The sequence below is a fragment of the Pygocentrus nattereri genome, chromosome 9 (genome assembly GCF_015220715.1).
Source record: "Pygocentrus nattereri isolate fPygNat1 chromosome 9, fPygNat1.pri, whole genome shotgun sequence".
Lineage (NCBI taxonomy): Eukaryota > Metazoa > Chordata > Actinopteri > Characiformes > Serrasalmidae > Pygocentrus > Pygocentrus nattereri.
This window is the reverse complement of record NC_051219.1, coordinates 17,652,883-17,675,398: the sequence shown is the minus strand read 5'-3', so window position 1 is coordinate 17,675,398 and position 22,516 is coordinate 17,652,883. Positions and strand designations below refer to the sequence as shown.

Here is a 22,516-nt window from a genome sequence, read left to right as displayed (position 1 = left end):
TTGATGTCAGTTTTTAATGCAGTGCCGCCTGAGGGATCGAAGGTCACGGGCATTCAATGTTGGTTTTCTGCCTTGCCGCTTACTTGCAGACATTTCTCCAGATTCTCTGAAGCTTTTGATGATATTATGGACTGTAGATGATGAAATCCCTAAATTCCTTGCAATTGCACTTGAGACTATTTACTCACGCAGTTGTTCACAAAGTGGTGAACCTCGCCCCGTCCTTGCTTGTGAACGACTGAGCCTTTCAGGGATGCTCCCTTTATACCCAATCATGACACTCACCTGTTCACCTGTGGAATGTTCCAAACAGGTGTTTTTTGAGCATTCCTCAACTTTCCCAGTCTTTTGTTGCCCCTGTCCCAACTTCTTTGGAACGTGTTACAAGTATCAAATTCAAAATGAGTGAATATTTGCAAAAAAACAATAAAGTCTTGTCTAGTAAATGTATTCAAATGAAAATAAGTTGAAAAGGATGTGCAAATCATTGTGTTCTGTTTTTATTTATGTTTTACACAACATTACAAGTTCATTGGAATTGGGGTTGTAGTAAAAAAAAACGCTGCTTTTTTTTGGAAAATTAGAACAGTAAATATCAGCCCAATAAAATTGGAATACATTTTATTTACATTATATCTACAGTCTGTGATGAGGACAAAAGTCATTTCAGGGGTGGATCTACTAATTTAACCAGTTTAATCTGTTTAACTACAGAAAAATCCATGTCACTGTTAATTCTGTGCCCTGTGCACCCCTCCTACTAGTCATACAGTATCAAAAAAACACATAAAGTCAATTAAATATTGTTAGTATTATTATTATTATTATTATTATTATTAAATAAACCACACATGCAATGAATAACAGTTGGACTTAACCCCTTAATATCTTATTACATACTAAGTCTTATTATTCAGTAACTACAAGGACTTTGCTGTAAACTGGTTGAGCTGTTCTTAGGTTATAGGAGTGTATAATAAACTTTTGTGCCTACACGTGGGCCCTGGCCATTTAAGGCATTAAATGAATGAGTAAGCTGTATATTTTTATTTTATATGTTTGAAAAGTATTTGGTAAATCCTCCAAGTATGGAGAATATTCTTGGTGATTCGCTTGTGCACTGCCCACATACACACACGCTTTTCAATTGGGTTCAAATCCAGAGACTGAAAGGGGAATTGCAGAACTTGCTTGGCAAAAATAGAACTGTATCTATGAAAAGCATCTGATACCCTGTTTCAAATGTGACGGTGGATCATATTATTGTGTCTATTTTGCTGCTACCAGTCTAGACACTTGTGAAAATCAATGGCATAAAGAATTCCATTCAATAACCGTGGATTTTAGCCCAAAATCTGTCTGCCTCTGCCGGTAGGCATTGCAATGGTGTGCATTACCAAAAAGTTATATTTTTGTCTCAACTGACAACATCACATGATTCCATCTACAGTTTCGATTACATTTTGCAGAGTTCACATGCTGAATTTTGTAACTAAGCTTCTGGTCATGGAGGTGGTGTCTGACAGTGGATTTTGAAGTTTGAAAACCCCAAAATTCAACGTAAGTGTGCAGTTCTGAAACTGTGAGGTCCAGTGGAAAATTTAATCCAGTCAGGAATTGTTTTTCTTTGTGGTATCTAGGACGACATAGCAAGGCGAGCTCTCCAATGGGTAATGATTTCATGAGCTGAAAAGAAGGCCAACTTTGATTAACCACCAGCGTAATTAGTAAGTAACACAGGAACCAACTAATTAGTTTTGATTCCTAATGGGTGGGAACCATTTAATATGAAAATGAAATTTATGGCCCAAATTGAAGGTCCACCACTAACTGAATATGCATTGTTTATTTTATATGGTTTTGTCCAGATTCTTAGGTGGTGCTAATAATTCTGGAGTTGACTGTAAATAAATAAACCTCCATTACTTTTGAGCTACATTAGCCTTCAGTGCCAAACTAAAGAAGCACACATGTGCTCCCTCCCCAACTACAGCTGGGTTAAGTTGAAAATTGTGTACATTCACCAAACTATTCCTTTAATACACAGCAAATTACACCTGGGAGCTGCTTTCAGCCAGGAGAGGGAATATACAGAGGAAAGGCGAGTGCTCTTTCTGCCCTCACAGGAGAAAAGTCCAGCCATGCAGTCAGAACCCCATCAGCAATGAACAATTTGCTCTACTGAAAGCCAAATTGCTCCAGTTGTATGTTCTGTTGTTTTCTCAAACTCAGTTTTACAAGAAGCCAACACTATGAGAGGCAATTTTGCTGTATGTAGGCCCACCAAAGTGTCAATCAGTGGGATAAGCGAGAGAAGAAAATGGAGCGGTTTGCTGATTTTAGCCAAGCACTTGATTGCTAATTGTTCTCAGGGCAGGGTGAGCGGCCAGACAGACAGTGGGCAAACATATGCTCGCTTTCATGTAGGCTGTGCTAACTGTCCAAAACGGCCCACTTCACATTGTGAGCGGCGCTGCATTTAACCATTCTTAAATAGGCACAGGGCCACGCACCTTTTTCACTGGAAATGAGAATCAGAAAGAAAATGGAAAAAAATATGGACGGTAAATGCATCAATTATAACTGTCAAGGTTTGATCACTTCCAGCAATATGCTGATTCCGTATTTTTGTACTCAAAAAACAACACAAATGCTGCCCTGGAAACCCAGTACAACATCATCATTCTCAAGGAGAACGCTTTACAATTAAAGTGAAGGCTTTAAAATTGTGCTCTGTGCTCCATGTGAAGTATACTGATGAGTAATTAGTCCGTTCATTTTGGTTCTAGAAAAGGGCACTCAAGTGTAAAAAGAAGGAAATTTAATGACTGTAATAGTGCACGTGTCCTTCAAGTGAAGATGCTCCTTCAAAAGGTACTCTTGTTCAGAATCATTTCGAAACTAAGCAATCGTTTCAGTATTATTTAGTAGGAACAAGTGTAAGGTTTAATTTCTGATTAATCATGCTCAGAACAAACTGACCACCCAAATACCCCCAAGATACTGGCATGATTTTTTTATTTTGGAATATTACACATTCTTGGCTTTTGCTAATATTTTCACTCCAATATTTGCTGATTATTACTAATAAACTAAATTTTTACTTTTACATTTTGTGTCCTCATATTTTTTAAGTAATCAAACTTTTCTACTGAACTCTTGCAACCAACTGAGCATCGTTTAAATGCCGCAGCCTACCTGAGTTTTGTTGCTGACCATGTCCATCCCTTTATGACCACAGTGTACCCATCTTCTGATGGCTACTTCCAGCAGGATAATGCACCATGTCACAAAGCTCATATCATCTCAAACTGTTTTCTCGAACATGACAATGAGTTCACTGTACTCCAGTGGCCTCCACAGTCACCAGATCTCAATCCAGTAGAGCAAATTTGGGATGTGGTGGAACGGGAGATTCGCATTATAGATGTGCAGCCGACAAATCTGCAGCAACTGCGTGATGCTATCATGTCAATATGGACCAAAATCTCTGAGGAATGTTTCCAACACCTTGTTGAAAGTATGCCATGAAGAATTAAGGCAGTTCTGAAGGCAAAGGGTGGAATAATAAGTGCCAGCCTTAGAAAAGCATGAACAATATTTAACAGAAAATTACACAGAATCTTCAATAACTAAACATGTTTTTCAGTCGTTAGTCTGTCCAGTCTTTGCCTTTATTACAGCCTCCAGTCTTTTTAGTTTTTCAAAGTAATCTGCAAGGATATTTTTCCATGCTTCTTGTATACACCTCAAAAGGTCAGTCTCAGAAGCTGGATTTGATTATATAAAATTTACTCATTAATATATTTTTTGCCATTTCAGAGGCTGGGGTTTTAAGATTGGAAGAGTTATTGGATTGGAAGTTGCAGTACGGAGCACAAAAGTAGAGTTGATATTGCACTTAATGTTGGAGTAATCTTATGTTAAATATATGCTTCCTTATTTTCCTGTCCTTGAAAAATTAATAACTTGTACTAAAAGGCTATTTTCCCTAGAAATTGAGTAAACGAAGGGATGGTCTCTGACTTTTGCACAGCACTGTACATATAAAATTGCACACACCCATTCACACCCATCACACGTCACTACAGTCAAAAATATTTGCCTTCCACCAAATGGAGCTATTTGCACCCCCCCCCCCCCCCTCTTCCTTGCAAGACAACTGATTAATTAACTAATTAACTTTTACTGAGACATACTCAGTAACCAGTATGATATAAAGATTCTGGGTCATTATTTCACTTTTCACTAATGTAATAAATGTGAACTACGTCTGAGGGGCATTTAGAAATGATACAGTTTTAAATTTGTGTTTTTGTTTTTGGAAATAAATAAATCTGGAGGGCTCAACTTTACAAGATAATTATATCTTAAAGAGAGATTTCGAGCGTTTAAACATAAATTTGTGTTCATGTTTTGAAACATGCATTTTGTTGTGTCCAGAGTTTTGACTGGTGATGCTATACATTTGTTTAATTTAATGATTTTTTTTCTTTATTTTCATTTTTTCTAACAGAAATAAAAATAGAATTACTTCATTACCGTGATGTCACCCAGCCTCTACATTCTACTGAAATACACTACAATAGACAATGTAAGACTAAAGCCTAATGGGCTTTCCTCTGCATATTTTTCCCAAAACAAAGCATTTTAAGCCAGGCTATCTACATCAAAACTGATAAGCATTCAAATGGTCTGAGGACACAGGTGATTATTTTCTCTCTAATGAGATGGAGCATGTTGCTGTTTTACACAAGAATAGAAAGATCCTTTCACATGGAAATAAAAGCTCTTCTCTTGCTAGCACTCTGCCTCAAACCTTTCTGCCTCAAATCCATCTAATTAAAGTGTCGCCATCTTGTGGTTATAAACAGTAAAACAGCTGGTATTATTGATGAATTCAACCAGGTTATTCCAGGGATGATGACAGAATGCATCTGTTTAGAGCAGAGCAGGAAACACTACTTCACCAAAGCTCTGTAAAAAAAACAGAAGAGGAATTCTGCTTATCCAACCTTTGAACCTGAATCCTTGTCCAGCTCATCTTCTCCATCTGCAGGCTCAGGAGGCTCCTCTGTTGGGGACTCAGGGTTCTCTACAGGGGCCGTAAGTGAGGGGCAGCTGTCTGTCACCTGCTAATAAGAAGGCAGAGAGGATCCATCAGCAAAACATAACCTAATGAACTATAGATCTCTGAAGCTGCATGGTCATTCTATACTCAGCGTCATGACCAGAGAAATAACACTTACACGCTACATCCAACGAAATGACGTTACTTAAGTATCTTATGTATAAGTCTCATACTAAACACTTTTATACAATAACATCAGTTCCTCAAACAGTAGGTCACTGCCATTCAGGCAACTTAACTACCATCTGACTGACAAACCTTACTGATTTGTGTGCGGTATTTTGGTAAAGGTTGCCAGTCTTCTGATGTCAGTTCAGTACACATCAGCATCAGCTTGTGGGTAGATGTAGCTGTATTTCGACTCCCTAATGGTGTCCTTACTCAGGGGCCCCAGCAACATCCAATGTACATACATGTTTGAAACATTTAGGCTTAACACACAACATGTTGGCAGATTTTCAAAAACCTTATTAATTTTCCCCATAATGAAATCAGCTTAAACCCAGAGTTTCTAAGGACATGACACTAACGGCTTTCTAAAAACGAACAATGTTATGGACAAAGCTACAAGGTGACCAGTACTATTGTTTTTAGTTATGTTTCTTATGTTATAGCTGAATCACTCTGAAAGTCAGTTTTAAATGCCTTTGAAAAAACTATTTTAATAATCAACTCATCTTAACCAGAGGGACACTTAACTCCTATGCTCGTGGTTATATTTTGGTTTTTCCATCTGAATTTACACGCCCAAATTCTAAGGAAAATTATTCAGTAACTGCATGAAATAAATGTACATTTTTTTGGTAAAGGTTCACCTCAAATTAACAGAAAATGTGTTTTATGATCATAAAAACAATGCTATATGCTTACAAGGATGCTCTTAGATGCTTTTTTTTTTTTACAAAAATAATTTTTACAGTGCATATCACTGAAGAGACACCAGCTGAGATCCAGTATATAGCTCAGTGGGTTTATAGCTAACTTGTGGAAAAATGGGTCAACTTACAGTAGAAAAAAAAAAGTGAACTTTCTCTGCTTCTAAAACTTGCAGGGCTAAAGCTAACTTAGCTGCTCTATGGTAACATCCAGCATTGTTATTTTACTGCAGCAAGTCACACTGAAGCAAAGTGAAGTTCTAAAGCATGATGGAAGTTGTTCATATCTCAATGCACTCAAGCTAAACTAAAAGTCAAGTAAAATAATTAAGAGCTGTGGGGTAGGTAAAGCTATCATTACAGAGCATAGCAGAGAAAACAAACAGGCAGCTTCTTACCACTTCAAATTCCAGGCTTATTACCTACTAAGGCTTATTATTCAGTGCAAGTGTGTAATAAAACTGGATATAAACTTCTCTCTGTCTCTTCACTCTTTGTCCACACGCCTGCACCCTTCTTAAATCATTGTGAACCTGAATTTCCCAACATATTTACCAAGCTGTTAATGGAAAATTAGTCTTCTCTAATTCTCTGTCAGTTTCCCAACACTGCAATTATTGCTTTGTAAGGATCATAATCAGGTTACTTGTCAATCATCTGCAATAGTCAACTGAATCACCCTATCTCCCCGTCCTATCAGAAACCACATAAGCAAGTCTGTATGAGATTACTTCATAACTCTATATGGTTTGGGGCAAAAGATGTGATGATTTAGACCTGCGGTTTGGACAAAAATATAAACAAAATTGCTATAATTTATTTAAAGGCCTGATTTCGTACAAATTATCATTCTTTTGTTGTCTTTCATGTGCCACTACCACTTGATTATTATGCCTGCATTAAGCCATTCTCTTTGTATATTCTAAACTATGGTTAATTCAAAAATGTAAATAATAAAAAAGACTGCAATTAAGACTTCATTCAAGCTTAGCAGCGTATGAGCTTGCACTACCTCTTAGCTCCATTAGCTTTCGAGCTCCACTGCAAAACTAAAGAAGCAAAATTTCATATCATTTTTAATCATTTTCATATCTTTACTGATCAACTACTTTTGGAGTAATTGGGTAACTGTGTGAATTCGATTTTTCACCAAACTCACTTCAAGTCAAACTCACTTTGCTCAAAACAGCTGGAGAGGTGCTTCATCCACTTTGTGTCTGTAGCTTGTTCTTTAATATTCTCTAATGTTCTAGAACAATCACTATTTATATAGCATATTTTCTCATTTATAGGTGTTGCAAACCTCTCTCTCACTTAATTGAATCAAGCAACACCAGGTCGGAGCTCAAAGTGACAAACTTTGTCTCTGTGATCCTTTTCGCTGAACTTACAGATCAGATCATGCTCAGCAACTCACACTCACACCCAGGCTGTAAGAATAGCACGTGTTGCGAAAGGAAACTGACACTAAAGCATGCGGCATAACTGTCTACTCTGTGGTTAAAGATGGTCACTGTTTTTGCTAAGATAAAAAATTTAAAAGAGCTTTCAAAGCCATCTATCTCTAAAATTCAAATATATACTGATATTCAAAAGTTTGGAATCACTTGCAATATTTGTTTTATTTTATATATCAACTTAAATAGGGTGTGTTTAAGTATTAGTATTTGCCAGAGGTCTAATTCAGTATTTCAAGAATAACAAGAAAATTTCTTATAATGCAATTTTCAATGTTATATAGCTTTCTCAGTAATTTTAGAATCTTCCACAGCTCCATTCATCATTATGGACACATTTATCTACTAATTATTCAAAAACTGTGAAGTAGCCCAAGTTTGCTTTAAACCTTAAGCATTAATCTGTGCTGCCAAATAAAAAGCAAGCATGTATTCAGTACAATAAGTCTTAGAACTCTAGAGATACTATTTAGACAATAATATACAAGTTTCCAAATGAAAATTCTCTACAGGGAGCAAACTTTACATTTTACGGCAAAATTTAACATACTGAACATATTGGGCATTCCAATATAAAATATAAAATGTATGTGTAACTTTATGTGTAACTGTGAAACTCTAACAAAGGTCACATGTTGTATTTACTCCAATATGTTAAATTCTGCAAATAAACCATAATTGCGTATTAAAATGTGCAGACGTTTATTCTAGGCACTCTTAAATTGTTCAAGGATATGTATTCATTGCCTTTAGTCAAGGAACATAATTGTACCACATTCCACCGAAATTATATTTTGATAAGTTGTACTGACTCCACATGCCCCAGCTTTACCTCCAGGCCTTTTATTTTATTGTTCCGTTTCAAAACAGCAAGTTATGAAAAGGTACAAATTTTCCCTGGGAAAAACATATTTAAGTTACATAGATAAACAAAAAAAACAAAATTTCACCAGAGGAGCTCAAACTTTAGCATGCAGCTAAAATTTATTTAAATAATTGATTACATTGACGTTCTACTTACATTCTGTATATACAGATCAGAGTCTGCACTTCAGACTTTTTTTTGTTTGTGCTGATGTTAAGAAATTACAAAAACATGGCAAACATGTAAAAGATGCTTTTTGTTTCTGTAAAGTAGGATTGTACACACAATAGTAACTGCTGAAATCTTAATAATATATCTCTTCTGTTACTTACAGGAATGACAAATCTGGCATCATTTAAAAGTGTTGAACCCTCACTTTCAACAGAATTTGTGGTTTTAATGAACTATGAAGGAGAAATAATTGATATCAGACTACTGCTGATAACTGTGACTTTTTGGACAGTTCAATAACTTCTATATTTTCTCCAAGTGACCACAATGTAATGATGTGATCAGTAAGCAAACCAGTTTGTGGCATTTACAGTGATAAGAAACAGATACTGAGAAGCTTTTTGGTAGTTTTAGGTACTTTTCTCCCTATAAATGTTGTTCATTTTTGAGAACGATCCTTGAATACATACTTTTTACATACTTTCTATATTTATAGGTGCAAAGTAAAAAAATATGGGGCCAGATTAATTTAACTCACTAGCAGATTTACTGTGATGTTAAGAGAAAATAGCATGGTGATAACACGTTTGCTCATCCATAAACAAGGATAATCAGCATATTTGAATGCTTTTCCTTCATTTACCTGGTCCGATTCATAACATTCATAACATGACTGAGTCATGCAAAAAATAATTTCTGAACCATTTTGGTGATAGTTTTCCCTGTTAAGAAGCAAATGTGGATTAAATTATACTTTACATAATGTTTCCAAAGAAGGACACTATTAACAAATTCAGCACTATTAACACTATTAACATTCAGCTGGCACTGTAATTAAAACAGCCTCTTCCTCCAGCGGCAAGGTCAATGTGAATGGCGAATCCCCCTCCTGTGTGCGAGAGTAGGTTTAGTTTATAATGTAAATAATGCTAAATTATAATTATATGTTCAAATTGATTTTATTTGTTTCAGCATTTAATCCTGTTTTTACTTATTTACAATGAATTTTACTTTAAACATTTTTTCTAGTATCAACATTTTCTAATGAAACTTTGTTCTTTCAGCAATTTTTCAAACTTTATGTATATTTCAGTTATTGAGATATAAAGTTATTCAGAATGGTTTCTCATTGTAGAGAAACGTACTGACTCAGATTTCTTTGTAATGGTAAATTTTCTCAAGGCAGTGTATCCATAACCATTCTGTGTAATAACTGTCTGTGAGGGAGCTTTTAGGGGAATTCATCTCTTCAGACGTCTGTGCCTCCACCACTATCAACAATTCTGACTCATTTACTCTAGAACAGAGCATTTAAGATCAAACCTCTCTGAACGATGCATTTTAACCAGCTAATTATCCAGAAATTTAGAAAAATCTGTAGAATTCCCCTTTAAAGGCTTTTATGGTCTCTGAGTACTAGGAGAGTTAACACTTGGTTAGTGTTCTTTTCTTCTAGACGGCGCTGCATAGTTTAGTGCTGCTCTCTACTCCAGCATTAAAAATTAGCTGTGGAGTTGAATCAGATGTGTTGGAGAAGAGGAACAGCACTAAATTGTGCCCTCCAGGACTGGTGGCAAACAACACTGGATTGGGTTATTTATGAAGATAAATAACCACTGTTACATTTTTTCCACTCCACCAAAAAAAAAAGATTAACTGCAAAAGGCATATCTGGGAGACAGAGGCTCTCTTATCACTGGCTACTCCTCCACTCCAGCTGACGTCACTCAGACCAAACAGGATACGCTCAGCTTCTGGAACTTTACAAGAGCGTACACTGCTGCAAGAGTCATAGGAGTCGTTCCACTTTGGTTACTGGTTACAACCGCATAGATGTGAGGCAATACAGTCAATTGCTCATGAATATACTTGAGAACATACTCCAGAAAAGGAATATGAGCAACGAGAGAATGAAAAATAGTCATACAGTGAGAGGAACATATCAATGTGCTCTGAGCTTTTGTGAAGTCACATGGGAATGTAATCACAAGTCATCTCATGCCATGTCATGCAAAAACTAATTTACCTCATCTTTTTAAAGTAAAGGAGATCAACGTACTATACAAACATCGTTAAAATTTACAGTCCACACATGGAAACTAAACAGCAAAAGAGCCTTTTTTGAATTCATTTGTCTCCAGCACATTTACACATTTACATTTGTAGGATTTTGTTCTGAAACGCATTATAGACCACTTTTCAGAATTTCTGATGCAACATTATGATTAACATTACCTCAATCAGAGAAATACACGTGATTTCCATTACATATCAGGTGTTATTCTTTTCAAAAACAGTTATATAGAATATTGTTGCCAATGAACAAGAATCTTAAAGCCAACCTGAAATCAAAAATGTCTTTTTTCCTTGTTCGTTCACATTATATTAAGCATGACTTATCATTTATCACTTAAAAACCAACAATTTGTGGTAACTCTTCTAACAGCAGATTTAAATGAGTAAAGGGGCCTTCACCATATCATCAGGACTGATCACTGGAGAGATGCTTGTTCCAAAAAGGTTAAACAGTAAATCTGGTAATACATTTATACAATTAATATTAATATTCTACAGTTTTCTACAGGATATATATATCCATACGTGTTGTAATCACATTAAGATAGGACTACAGGAATACTAGCCGAGGTGGAAATGTGCTTCGTTATAGAAGAATTATACAGCACTAAAAAAGTCTTACAGTTTCTTATACTATTAATGCAGATCTTTTTTTGCAGACATAGATAGAAACGTTAAGCCATGCTACAAAGCTATATGGTTAGGGTCAGCAGGGGGTGGCTTAAAGGAGAGGTCATTTAACTGTCTGACCCTTAAAAGTGGCAGCTATTGCTGTCAACAACAAAAACAGGAGAAAGGTTTGTATGTATTACTTTTCACTTGTAGATTATTGTAACAAGAGGAGGATTTGTTGAAAGTTGAAAGACTTGATTTCTAATTTGAATTATGAAATTTCTAATATGAAATTTTATTTTTGTGTGAACAGTCTTGTTCTGCGGAAAAATATTCTTTATATTTGTGCCACATTATACTTTTTATATATTTAGGGTTAGGCTCATAAGACTGTAAAGGTGGAAATGGATGCTACATTCTTCTGTCTTACATTTTATTTGTTGAAATGTTACTCAACTAATCGTCACTCAACATACGGAGTACTTACATCTTCTATATGCTCTTGTTCTTGGGCTTCAGTGACTGTAATGGTGGGCCCACACCATGAGATCTGTGCTGGCTTCCTCCTCTCCCCCATCTCTATCAGACTTGGACTCGGCTGCCGCGCTAAAGCAGAGCTCTGGTGCTCTGAGTGTGAGTTGCTGTTAGACTTCCCTCCTGTGTTTACTTGAGCTCCAGCTTCGCATTCACGCTCCTGCATCAAATGCTTGTACTTCCTCTTCAGAGTAAGATACTTCTCCCCCTGCAAGGTAAACACAGGAGAAAAAGTCAGTAAAAATATATAAACTGGGACTAAATACAGTCACATTTTACAAACGCAATTCCCAAAATGTTGAGACAGTATATAAAACGCGAATAAAAACAGGAGACAGTGATTAATATATTATTTTTGATCCATTAGGAAAGCAGCGTGAAAACACAAATGTTTTGACTTAGAAACTATTTTTGAAATAAGCATGGACGTCCCTGAAAAAGATGCTGTCTAAAAGGCAGCGTTTGTTGTTTCATAATATGTAGACAGATTTCAGTGTTAATGGTGTCTCTACAGATGTGCAATTTACCAGTAATACAGCCCTGTATCATGTCAGACCCTGGCTTTTGAACTTTATGCTGGTAACAACCTGGATGGTTCTTTAACTCTTTGGCCCAGAGAACACTACATCCATTATTTCCATAAACAATCTGAAAGGTTCACTCATCAGACCACAACACACTTTTCTACTGTGTATCAGTCCATATCAGATGTGCTCAAACATTTCTGGATGTTGTTGACATGATTTTCACTGTGCAAAGACAGTTTCTACTGCCAACGGTTGCAGCTTATATTTACAAAAACAAGAATAAAATAAAACTGTTCTATTTTTAAATGCATTTCATAAACTGTCCCAACTTTTTTGGAACTGGGTTTTTATTTAAATGTGGTTCATCGATACAGTCAAACCAGTTTACAGACAATACAGCCTTCTGGTTTTGAAATGAAATGGCTTACAACTGATCAAATTTAGAGCATCCAAAAGTAAGGTACTTTTGACAAAAGTGAAGTACATTAGCAAAATACACTCCTTAAGAATGAATAGAAGGAAAAATACAACAATTGATAAAAGCAAATTAACTGAAAAGGATGATGGCATAATGGGCTGATGTTCAATCAGCTACAATAGTGTGCAAAAGTCAGAGATCACCCATCATTTATTTAATTTCCTTTCGAAAACAGCCATCAAGTATCAAGCACAGATTACTCATTTTTTAAGTAATAAAATCAAGTAATAAAGTAGAAAATATATTTAAGAGAAAATTGCATTACATCCTTTCAGACCCATAGTTTTGAGTCATTCTTCAGATAATGAGAGGATGGACAGAAACACCTGTGGATTTTTCAAGATTTAAAGTGAGTGGAGCTTGATTTTCTCCTCTCTCTCAAAGACAAAAGCTTTAAGTGCCGTTTATCTGGACAGAGACAGTTTTGGTGGACTACCCGGTCTTGCATAGCTGTTAGGAGTTCCATTTTCTCTGTGTCTATTAATAATTTAACTCCAGTTTTGGAAACTCCTGTTTTCTTTTCACCTGTTTTTCCTTTGATCCCTTCAGAAATATCACCTGAAAAATTTATAACTGGCTTACTGAACTAGGTAATTAATGGCCTCTGGTCTCTGACATTTCCACAATACTAGTATAATATATCAATAACTACAATAATATATCATCAAACTAATAACTAGAAGTTACATAGTTATGAGAGCAGGGTTTAAGGAGTTCAGATGAATTGCTATTGACCAACATTTAAGAGGATCACAACTTTTGACTGATAAAGGTATGAAAGAATTACAGTAAGCTTTGACATGTTCATGGACGTTTGCATGAATATACATGGAGCCTAACAATTTGCTTGTGTTAGGAATTCTTTATTCATTATGTAAGACAGTGATGACAGTTTCATAAACAGTTAAAGCAAGCCCCTGTCACAGATTCTATACTGAGCTTGTCCGAGGAAACAGATTTGGTTCACAATGACTAGCAAGGGGGATACAATATAATTTCATCATATCTCAGTAATAATCCAAGAATAACACTCTGCTATGATGCTGAGAGCACTAATGAGCTTTATATGGCAAAATTATGAAGTGTAGATAAGAAATGTCTCACTCACATTCTCAGTTTTACACACAGCTATCCTGTCGATGATGAGCTTGAACTCCTCCCTGTATTTTGCTGAAAATAGACATAAAGTTGGCAGAGTAAGCAGTACATTTCTTTCCCATAATCTCAAAATGTCATTTTCTAGGGTCACTGAGAAAGAACACAAAACCAAAACCAAACACAAAAATAGATGCTTGAGTGTACTGCCAGTACTGTATGCAAGCGCTACAAGATACTTTAGAAAGAAAAATGTTAAATGGCCAGAAATGAGCATTGGAAGTCAAGAGTTACTATTTGCTGCATTATATTCAAATGTAATTATATGATTACATATGTAATTACATAATGAATTACTCAACTACATTTGGGCGGTAACAGTGTACTGGTTCATCCAACATACTGGAACCATTACACAGGTATGACACAAATAAGACCACATAACACAACATACAAAAAGTGCAAACCAAGCTAATGCTATCCCCTTTAGCTGGGTGGGTAAGCCAGGGTTGTGTCAGTCACATTACAAATGAAAATGAAATGCAGCAGAAGCTCAATCACCCCCTGCTGTCTAACCCGTTACATCTGAAGTAGTCCACTTTGTTTTTGAGGCAGCAGATAACAAGGAATTGCCAGTCTTTCGGGGTTACAGTGAGCTTTAGCCTGACATGGAAACCAGACCTTGCTGAGGAGCTGCCTGACTCGGGCAGATGCATCAAAGGCATTGCGGACTCCCAGCTTTATCTGCACAACAAGCTGTAGACCAGCTGGTACAGATATCGTCAATGACTGTAATATTTTCCAAATACCAACAACATCTGACAGCAGCAGGCACAATGGGACACATATGATTTTCGATCAAGCTGAAGGAATTCAACAAAGCAGTTACATTCAGACATCTGTACAGGAGAAAGAATGTAACTGCTGCTTCATTTAAGGTGGAATTGAAAATTCAAACAAAAAGCTGCCAAATAAAAGCCAGCTTGACTTAGTATTCCATTTTGACAGAAAGCAATATTGACCTCTGTTTATCTATATACTGTATAGTGTTTTCTATTTTGCACAATAAAAATATTTCTTATTTATTTTGGTTGTCTTATTAAAAAGTGTAGAGACCTGCCAGAATAATAAGCCACTGTCAATCAATAAAAATAGGATTATTTGTGCATCTAAAAGGGTTTCATTTTAAGTACCGAAACCTTCAGACATTTCAAATATGCTGGGATATACATTTTTGGACATACAGCCCACTACTACAAATATGTTCAATTTACATTCTGTATCAAGACCGTTTTCTCTTTGTTAAGCATGAGTTTGGGTGTGTAAGGGGTTTATTTTCTTTTTGCAAAAACAAGACTGCACAATAACTTAACAAATTCAAATTATATCTCCTTACAACCACTTTGGATCTGCACTTTGTACAAATTTCATTGCTTGTTCTGATGAGCTACAAGTGAGAAACAGCAAATTACAACATATGTTCTATGTTGTTCTGCAACTTCTAAGGGTCATGATGCATCTGTTCACTTTATACTTTGTACTTTGTACCTACTCTCTCCTAAAAGTGCCCTTATTCAAGCTTTCCCATTTTGTGTGCTTGCTAATGCTGTCAATGATGATGAAGTTAAACAGGCTGTAGGTGAAAGTGCGTAGGAACACCCTTTCCTGCTTGGATTTTGCATATGTGTCACTTTGCTTGGTAACAAGCAAAGCAAATCCACAAACACATTTGTCAAGTTTTTACAAATTTGACGAGAGCTGCACAAATGTGGAATTTGTGAAAGATCTATTTCAATATCAGAGCGCTAGTCACAAATGCACATTTGTTGGAAATTAGGAACGCATTGAAATGGGAATTGAAGGTGAAGGAAAAAAATCTTCAGTTATAATACAAGTTAATGTAACAGGATTTTTTTCAGAGTAATTCTGGACTATTTCTTTTGGTCTGTTCATCTCAAAATTTTAACACAACCCAAAGGGAAAGTGCAGTTTTTTAAAGCCCAGCATTGTGGCTCCCAAGCGGCACAACCGTCTAAGCATTGGCCCTATCATCAAGAGATCGCGAGTTTGATCCCTGGTGATGCTACAGCCGTCCTCGCTCTCTCTGGGTGGGTAGGCCCCCCAATCACTCAACGTGATGCTAGTCAACATGATAAAATATTAAGTAGTAAATAGGGATTAACTAAAGCCACTATGGTAACTACTAAGTTAAAGGGACAGAAATGCATGAATTTCTGAGTGTTTTCATAGACTTAGTTATATTTAACAGCATCCTCATGTTTAGGCTTATTTTCAAATAATAAAAGAAAATTCAAGCTTGGTGTACCGTTAATACTGTCTGTTTTCCCCTGCTGTGTAAATAGCATTCAGCATATTTTTAAAAATAATCCTGATTGAAACTTCAGGATTGCTTGAATGCATTGATTACAAATGAGTCATAATGAAATCAAGTTGTTTCAGTCAGAGATTTACACTGGAGAGTTAATCTCGTCTAAACGAATCACAGAGGCAGTACTTTGACCTCTCTCTTGCATCTTCGTGGATTGTTTGTATCTCTAAGCTGTTTAAGACAATAAGATAAACAAGCAGGTCTTAACCTCAGGCTCAGTCAGAGGAATTTGCAGGGACTGTTTAGAATTCCTGATCAGTGGGGGCTTGCAGCCCTATACTTCATTACCTCCAATTACATTACAAAGTTGTAAGCATCTTGCCCCCTGAAAAACACTGTGGGCAAGATGCTTACAACACATAATAAAAACAGCATGATTAGTTAGAGGACTGATTTGCATACAGTAGCCTTACTGTAAGTGCCACTATCATGATAATGATTAGCAACAATATATTGTGCAGCCCTGCTCCACATCAGACAGGGTGAAGACTGTCCTCTTTCAATGTTGTTGCTCACAGCGCTCTTCAGGCTTTCTCCATGGCAAAGATATAACGGTTCTTCACTCCTATCAACAAAGCTGGTTCACATGTATTGTTGGGTGATATATTGTCTACGCATATTATGTATGTATTAGTGTCATACAACAACACTGATTTTTAGAAATAGCAGTATTGATAGCTCAAAAAACCTAACTGCAAAGTACGTAATTTGCTGAATGATTTAAGTTGTTGTGAAAGAACAGTTTGAAATTTCTAAAAAAAAAAAAATTTTGCTTTCTTTCTAGAAAATGGTTTCTGTCTAGTATTGCCTACAGTATTGCTTGATAAGGTGCAGAACAGAACAGGGCAATTAAAATGTTTTTTTCTCAGACATGATGTCCAGACAGCAATCTCTAAAGCCTGCCTATGACTTGCAAAACAAATAGAAAAAAAAAGAACCACAGCTGCCAAGGAGTCAGTATCAAGTCGTACCAGTGGTGGCAAGGCACTTCTGGGTTGCTTTAGACTTTAGTGGCCAGTGTTTAAACAGAGCACATACCCAAAACAATTGAAACCTTTCCGGTTCCTGCCAGGGGAAAGAGATACTGCAAGGCAGACAGTTATGCACATAGCATCTACAACAACAGGAAACCCAAAAGGAAGTGACAATTTAACCAGCCGGGAAAGCAGAATTCCTGAGCTGGTGGCAAAAGGAACACACAACTTATGTTTTGGAGGGTTATTCATTAGCCTGTACTCAATGTGCTCATAGAGACCTGAGACTTTAATGTCAGCACATTCCCACACTGAAAATAGCAACTGCCCAAAGTCTTCTAGCAACCAGTTCATAAAACAAACAGCTAGTCTAAATCCAGACTCTGCTGTCATTCTAGAATCTAGACCCGCTGCCACATGATCAGGGCACAGAGCACATGCTATTCTGGTAGATTTGGGAATGTTTGGAAATAATTACGATAATTGGACAGGAGTGCCAGATGGTGCCAGATGTAAGCAGCTTTCAAAACCTCTGTGCACAACTGTACATGGGCATCTGGAGCGAGCAAAGTCATAATGGATAATCGTACATTTTGGCCCAGTAACATATATTAAAGACATGCTTCATCACGCATTAATTGAATTACATGTTAGGTGGTTTAAATTCACATATTTAATGATTTGGCCTACTTCATGGTAGACCATATGGCCACGTTTGGCCAAATTATTGCATTTAAAACTGCTAGTTTGAATCTCACCAGTAATACATGTAATGTAATATTTAACCTGGGCAGACAAATCATTGAGCCAAATGACCACAGGTCAAGAATGGCCCTGGAGGGCTGGGGTTTAGCACAGTCTGATTTCTCTGCTCTTATTCTTATAAGACTCCTATAGTCTTGATTCAACTTCATGAGTTTATTACCAGTTTCAGCAGTGTTAGAGCATGAAAATCATCAAACGTTGCCGGATGTAGGGAAGGCAGACGACTCTGGCTTAGACTGAAGTGCAGCTTGAAGCAAATCTCAAGTAAAAATATGCAAGTAGAAGTAATAAAATAGCTCCCAAAAATACCAAAAAAACATCTAACTTCTTAGTACATCCACAATCTATTAGCATGAGAACTGAAGCATGTGAGGGCAAAAGCAAAAGTATAGCTGTACTGTCACCAGTAGTGACGGGACAAAATGATCTATGTTATTCTTAAAGGAGAATTTTGAAAATAAAGGAGAATATTGAAAAAAATTTCAATATCCCTACATGATTAAATGGTTCAGATGTAAACAAAGCCATTCGGTGTCATTTGGTGTGAAATGCTTCGTTCTAGAGAAACTTGCTGAGTGAAAATTGTCCACAGTGGTGGTGACAGGAACCAGACATTTAGAGAGTTTAGTGCCTTTAAAAGCAAAAAGCACACAAAATGATCATGAATATGCTGCAGGACACCTGAGACACTGTTTTATGATACATTTTTGCTAAAGTTTTGGCCTAAAATGCTGTGTTAGTCCATTTATTTGAATCAGTTCATGTTGGAGGGGTACAGACAAGGCGCTACAGGCAAAATAGTCCCCAAAGAAAACTTATTTTTTCAGATTTTCACTATTTTACCATCATCAACAGTAGATATAACCAGGAAAACATACATAGGTACACTAATTGTTTTGGATAGTAAATAAAGTGGCTATATTTGTGTTGTAGACACGGCGACCCCTGGCTCCTATCGCCACCACTGTAAAGATATCAGGGTCTGCAAGTTCCTCTACAAATGAACCGTTTCACACCAAACCCACTCTGAATAACTTTGTCTACATTGCAAGGACAGAATTTTGCAAAAAGAATGTAAAGGAGGTGGAACTCCGCTTTAATACTGTTTTGGCAAGTAGAGGTAAAAGTTGTTGCTAAAAATTTCAGTTAAGAAACAAAAAAAAAGTGTCCCCAGCTCCTCAAGTACTGAGCTCCTTGGTTCTTTAGAGAACTGTAATAGAACATTAGTACAGAAAACAGTCTAACAAATGAATGAATGTGAGCGGCTAAAATGGAACTGAGGAGAAATAAGAGTCATTTCCTCACAAATGTACTTTAAATATGAGTAAGTGTTACCAACTGAGAAGTCAAACGAGTCAAAACGGGACTTCGAGCTAAAGGTAACTTACTGTCCACCTCTGAGTGCAGGTCATGGGAAAATTCACTGAGCAGGACAAGCTGCTGAGACGTGTTGGGACTGAATCATCTGAATCGTGTTCACAGCTCAGTCAACACTTTCAGTCTGTTGCCAACGAACGTTTTGTGCTTTAGCAGTCGTGTATGAAGAGCCCACAGCGGGTTCCTACGCGAAGCTCAGCGGAAATTGCACTCTATTCCTCCTCATGTAACTGCATGTGTTCACTCAGACTTTAATGTAAAGCAGATGTTTGCTAGCCTCCATTCAGTTCTGAGGCTTTTCCTCTGAGCCTCGAAGCTTTAGTAAGAGAGCACACAAAAGCGGACGGCAGCGAGGAGAACGAACAGCAGGCTAAATGAGGAGTGAACACTGAAGGCAGAGCTGTGGAGACGCTGAGGAGAAAGGTTTAAGGGTTTAATGAGTGAGCGGTGAGCTATCATAGGAGAGACGCGGTGAGCATTGCTGTGCTAATCGATGAAGATGAAACAGCAGATATTCGGCTGTGTGCTACTCACCACGCAGTTGCAAATCGCTATGGCTTATAAACTGCTTATACGTTTTCAACAAGTCTGAGTTTTTGACTTTTCCTCCAGAGGAATAGATGTAGTCCAGCAAAGACGTCTCACTCACATCCCCCATGTCTTACAGACGGCTGCATGGGTAAAGGTCGCTAAACTGAGCGCAGTCTGTCAGTAAGGACATAAGAAGGATTTTCCTCTGAGATGCTGTAAAGAGCCTTTGTCGAGCCGCTGGATATCTGGGCAATTACAAAAAGTCCACTAGCTTGTCCAAGTTCACTCCACCCTAATCCGGCAAGAGATCCTCCTACAGTTAACCCTTTAAGGCTTGTACTGAGCTGAATGGACATCACTGAACAGGAGAGCGTGTCTCGCTAAGGGCTACAAGCCAGTCCCAATTTTATGTTTTATTAATATTGTCTGAGCTCTAGAAGCCTTAAGAATCCCACCACTTAAAATAAAAGTCCAGCGCCTAAGCTTCTCAAAATAATGACACAGCATGTCAAATTACCGACACGGTATCTCAAAATAATGACTTAGCATCTCAAAATAATGAGATAGCATCTCGAATTAAGCACATAGTGTCTCAAAATGGCAGAGCATCTCAAATTAACGAGACAGCATCTCCAAATAATGACACAGCATGTCAAATTACCGACATAGTATCTCAACGTAATGACTTAGCATCTCAAAATAATGACACAGCATCTCAAATTACCAACATAGTATCTCAACGTAATGACTTAGCATCTCAAAATAATGAAATAGCATCTCGAATGAACAAGATAGCATCTCAAAATAATGACACAGCATGTCAAATTACCGACATAGTATCTCAACGTAATGACTTAGCATCTCAAAATAATGACACAGCATCTCAAATTACCAACATAGTATCTCAACGTAATGACTTAGCATCTGAAAATAATGAGATAGCATCTCAAATTAAGCACATAGTGTCTCAAAATGGCAAAGCATCTCAAATTAACGAGACAGCATCTCCAAATAATGACACAGCATGTCAAATTACCAACATAGTATCTCAACGTAATGACTTAGCATCTCAAAATAATGACACAGCATCTCAAATTACCAACATAGTATCTCAACGTAATGACTTAGCATCTCAAAATAATGAAATAGCATCTCGAATGAACAAGATAGCATCTCAAAATAATGACACAGCATGTCAAATTACCGACATAGTATCTCAACGTAATGACTTAGCATCTCAAAATAATGACACAGCATCTCAAATTACCAACATAGTATCTCAACGTAATGACTTAGCATCTGAAAATAATGAGATAGCATCTCGAATTAAGCACATAGTGTCTCAAAATGGCAAAGCATCTCAAATTAACGAGACAGCATCTCCAAATAATGACACAGCATGTCAAATTACCAACATAGTATCTCAACGTAATGACTTAGCATCTCAAAATAATGACACAGCATCTCAAATTACCAACATAGTATCTCAACGTAATGACTTAGCATCTCAAAATAATGAAATAGCATCTCGAATGAACAAGATAGCATCTCAAAATAATGACACAGCATGTCAAATTACCGACATAGTATCTCAACGTAATGACTTAGCATCTCAAAATAATGACACAGCATCTCAAATTACCAACATAGTATCTCAACGTAATGACTTAGCATCTGAAAATAATGAGATAGCATCTCGAATTAAGCACAGTGTCTCAAAATGGCAAAGCATCTCAAATTAACGAGACAGCATCTCCAAATAATGACACAGCATGTCAAATTACCAACATAGTATCTCAACGTAATGACTTAGCATCTCAAAATAATGACACAGCATCTCAAATTACCAACATAGTATCTCAATGTAATGACTTAGCATCTCAAAATAATGAAATAGCATCTCGAATGAACAAGATAGCATCTCAAAATAATGACACAGCATGTCAAATTACCGACATAGTATCTCAACGTAATGACTTAGCATCTCAAAATAATGACACAGCATCTCAAATTACCAACATAGTATCTCAACGTAATGACTTAGCATCTGAAAATAATGAGATAGCATCTCAAATTAAGCACATAGTGTCTCAAAATGGCAAAGCATCTCAAATTAACGAGACAGCATCTCCAAATAATGACACAGCATGTCAAATTACCAACATAGTATCTCAACGTAATGACTTAGCATCTCAAAATAATGACACAGCATCTCAAATTACCAACATAGTATCTCAACGTAATGACTTAGCATCTCAAAATAATGAAATAGCATCTCGAATGAACAAGATAGCATCTCAAAATAATGACACAGCATGTCAAATTACTGACATAGTATCTCAACGTAATGACTTAGCATCTCAAAATAATGAAATAGCGTCTCGAATTAACAAGATAGCATCTCCAAATAATGACACAGCATGTCAAATTACCAACATAGTATCTCAACGTAATGACTTAGCATCTCAAAATAATGACACAGCATCTCAAATTACCAACATAGTATCTCAACGTAATGACTTAGCATCTCAAAATAATGAAATAGCATCTCGAATGAACAAGATAGCATCTCAAAATAATGACACAGCATGTCAAATTACCGACATAGTATCTCAACGTAATGACTTAGCATCTCAAAATAATGACACAGCATCTCAAA

General features: G+C 36.7%; 1 protein-coding gene across 4 annotated transcripts in view; it reads right to left on the bottom strand.

The window, feature by feature from the left end:
* Window positions 1-20,123, bottom strand: part of LOC108425553 (ankyrin repeat domain-containing protein SOWAHC) — a 39,929-nt gene extending 19,806 nt beyond the window's left edge. Inside the window, exons 1-4 of one of the 4 annotated variants that reach the window (XM_017694262.2) lie at window positions 19,861-20,123; window positions 13,835-13,896; window positions 11,675-11,929; window positions 5,016-5,135 (exon numbers count right to left, since the gene is read on the bottom strand). In XM_017694262.2, the coding sequence (XP_017549751.1) occupies window positions 5,016-5,135; window positions 11,675-11,929; window positions 13,835-13,896; window positions 19,861-19,984 (561 nt within the window). In that variant the 5' untranslated portion in view covers window positions 19,985-20,123. Of the gene's footprint in view, window positions 1-5,015; window positions 5,136-11,674; window positions 11,930-13,834; window positions 13,897-19,337; window positions 19,623-19,860 lie in introns of those variants that run through there. The other 3 variants (XM_017694263.2, XM_017694265.2, XM_037541547.1) reach the window with 3 other exon arrangements.
* Between the last annotated feature and the right edge of the window lie 2,393 nt (window positions 20,124-22,516).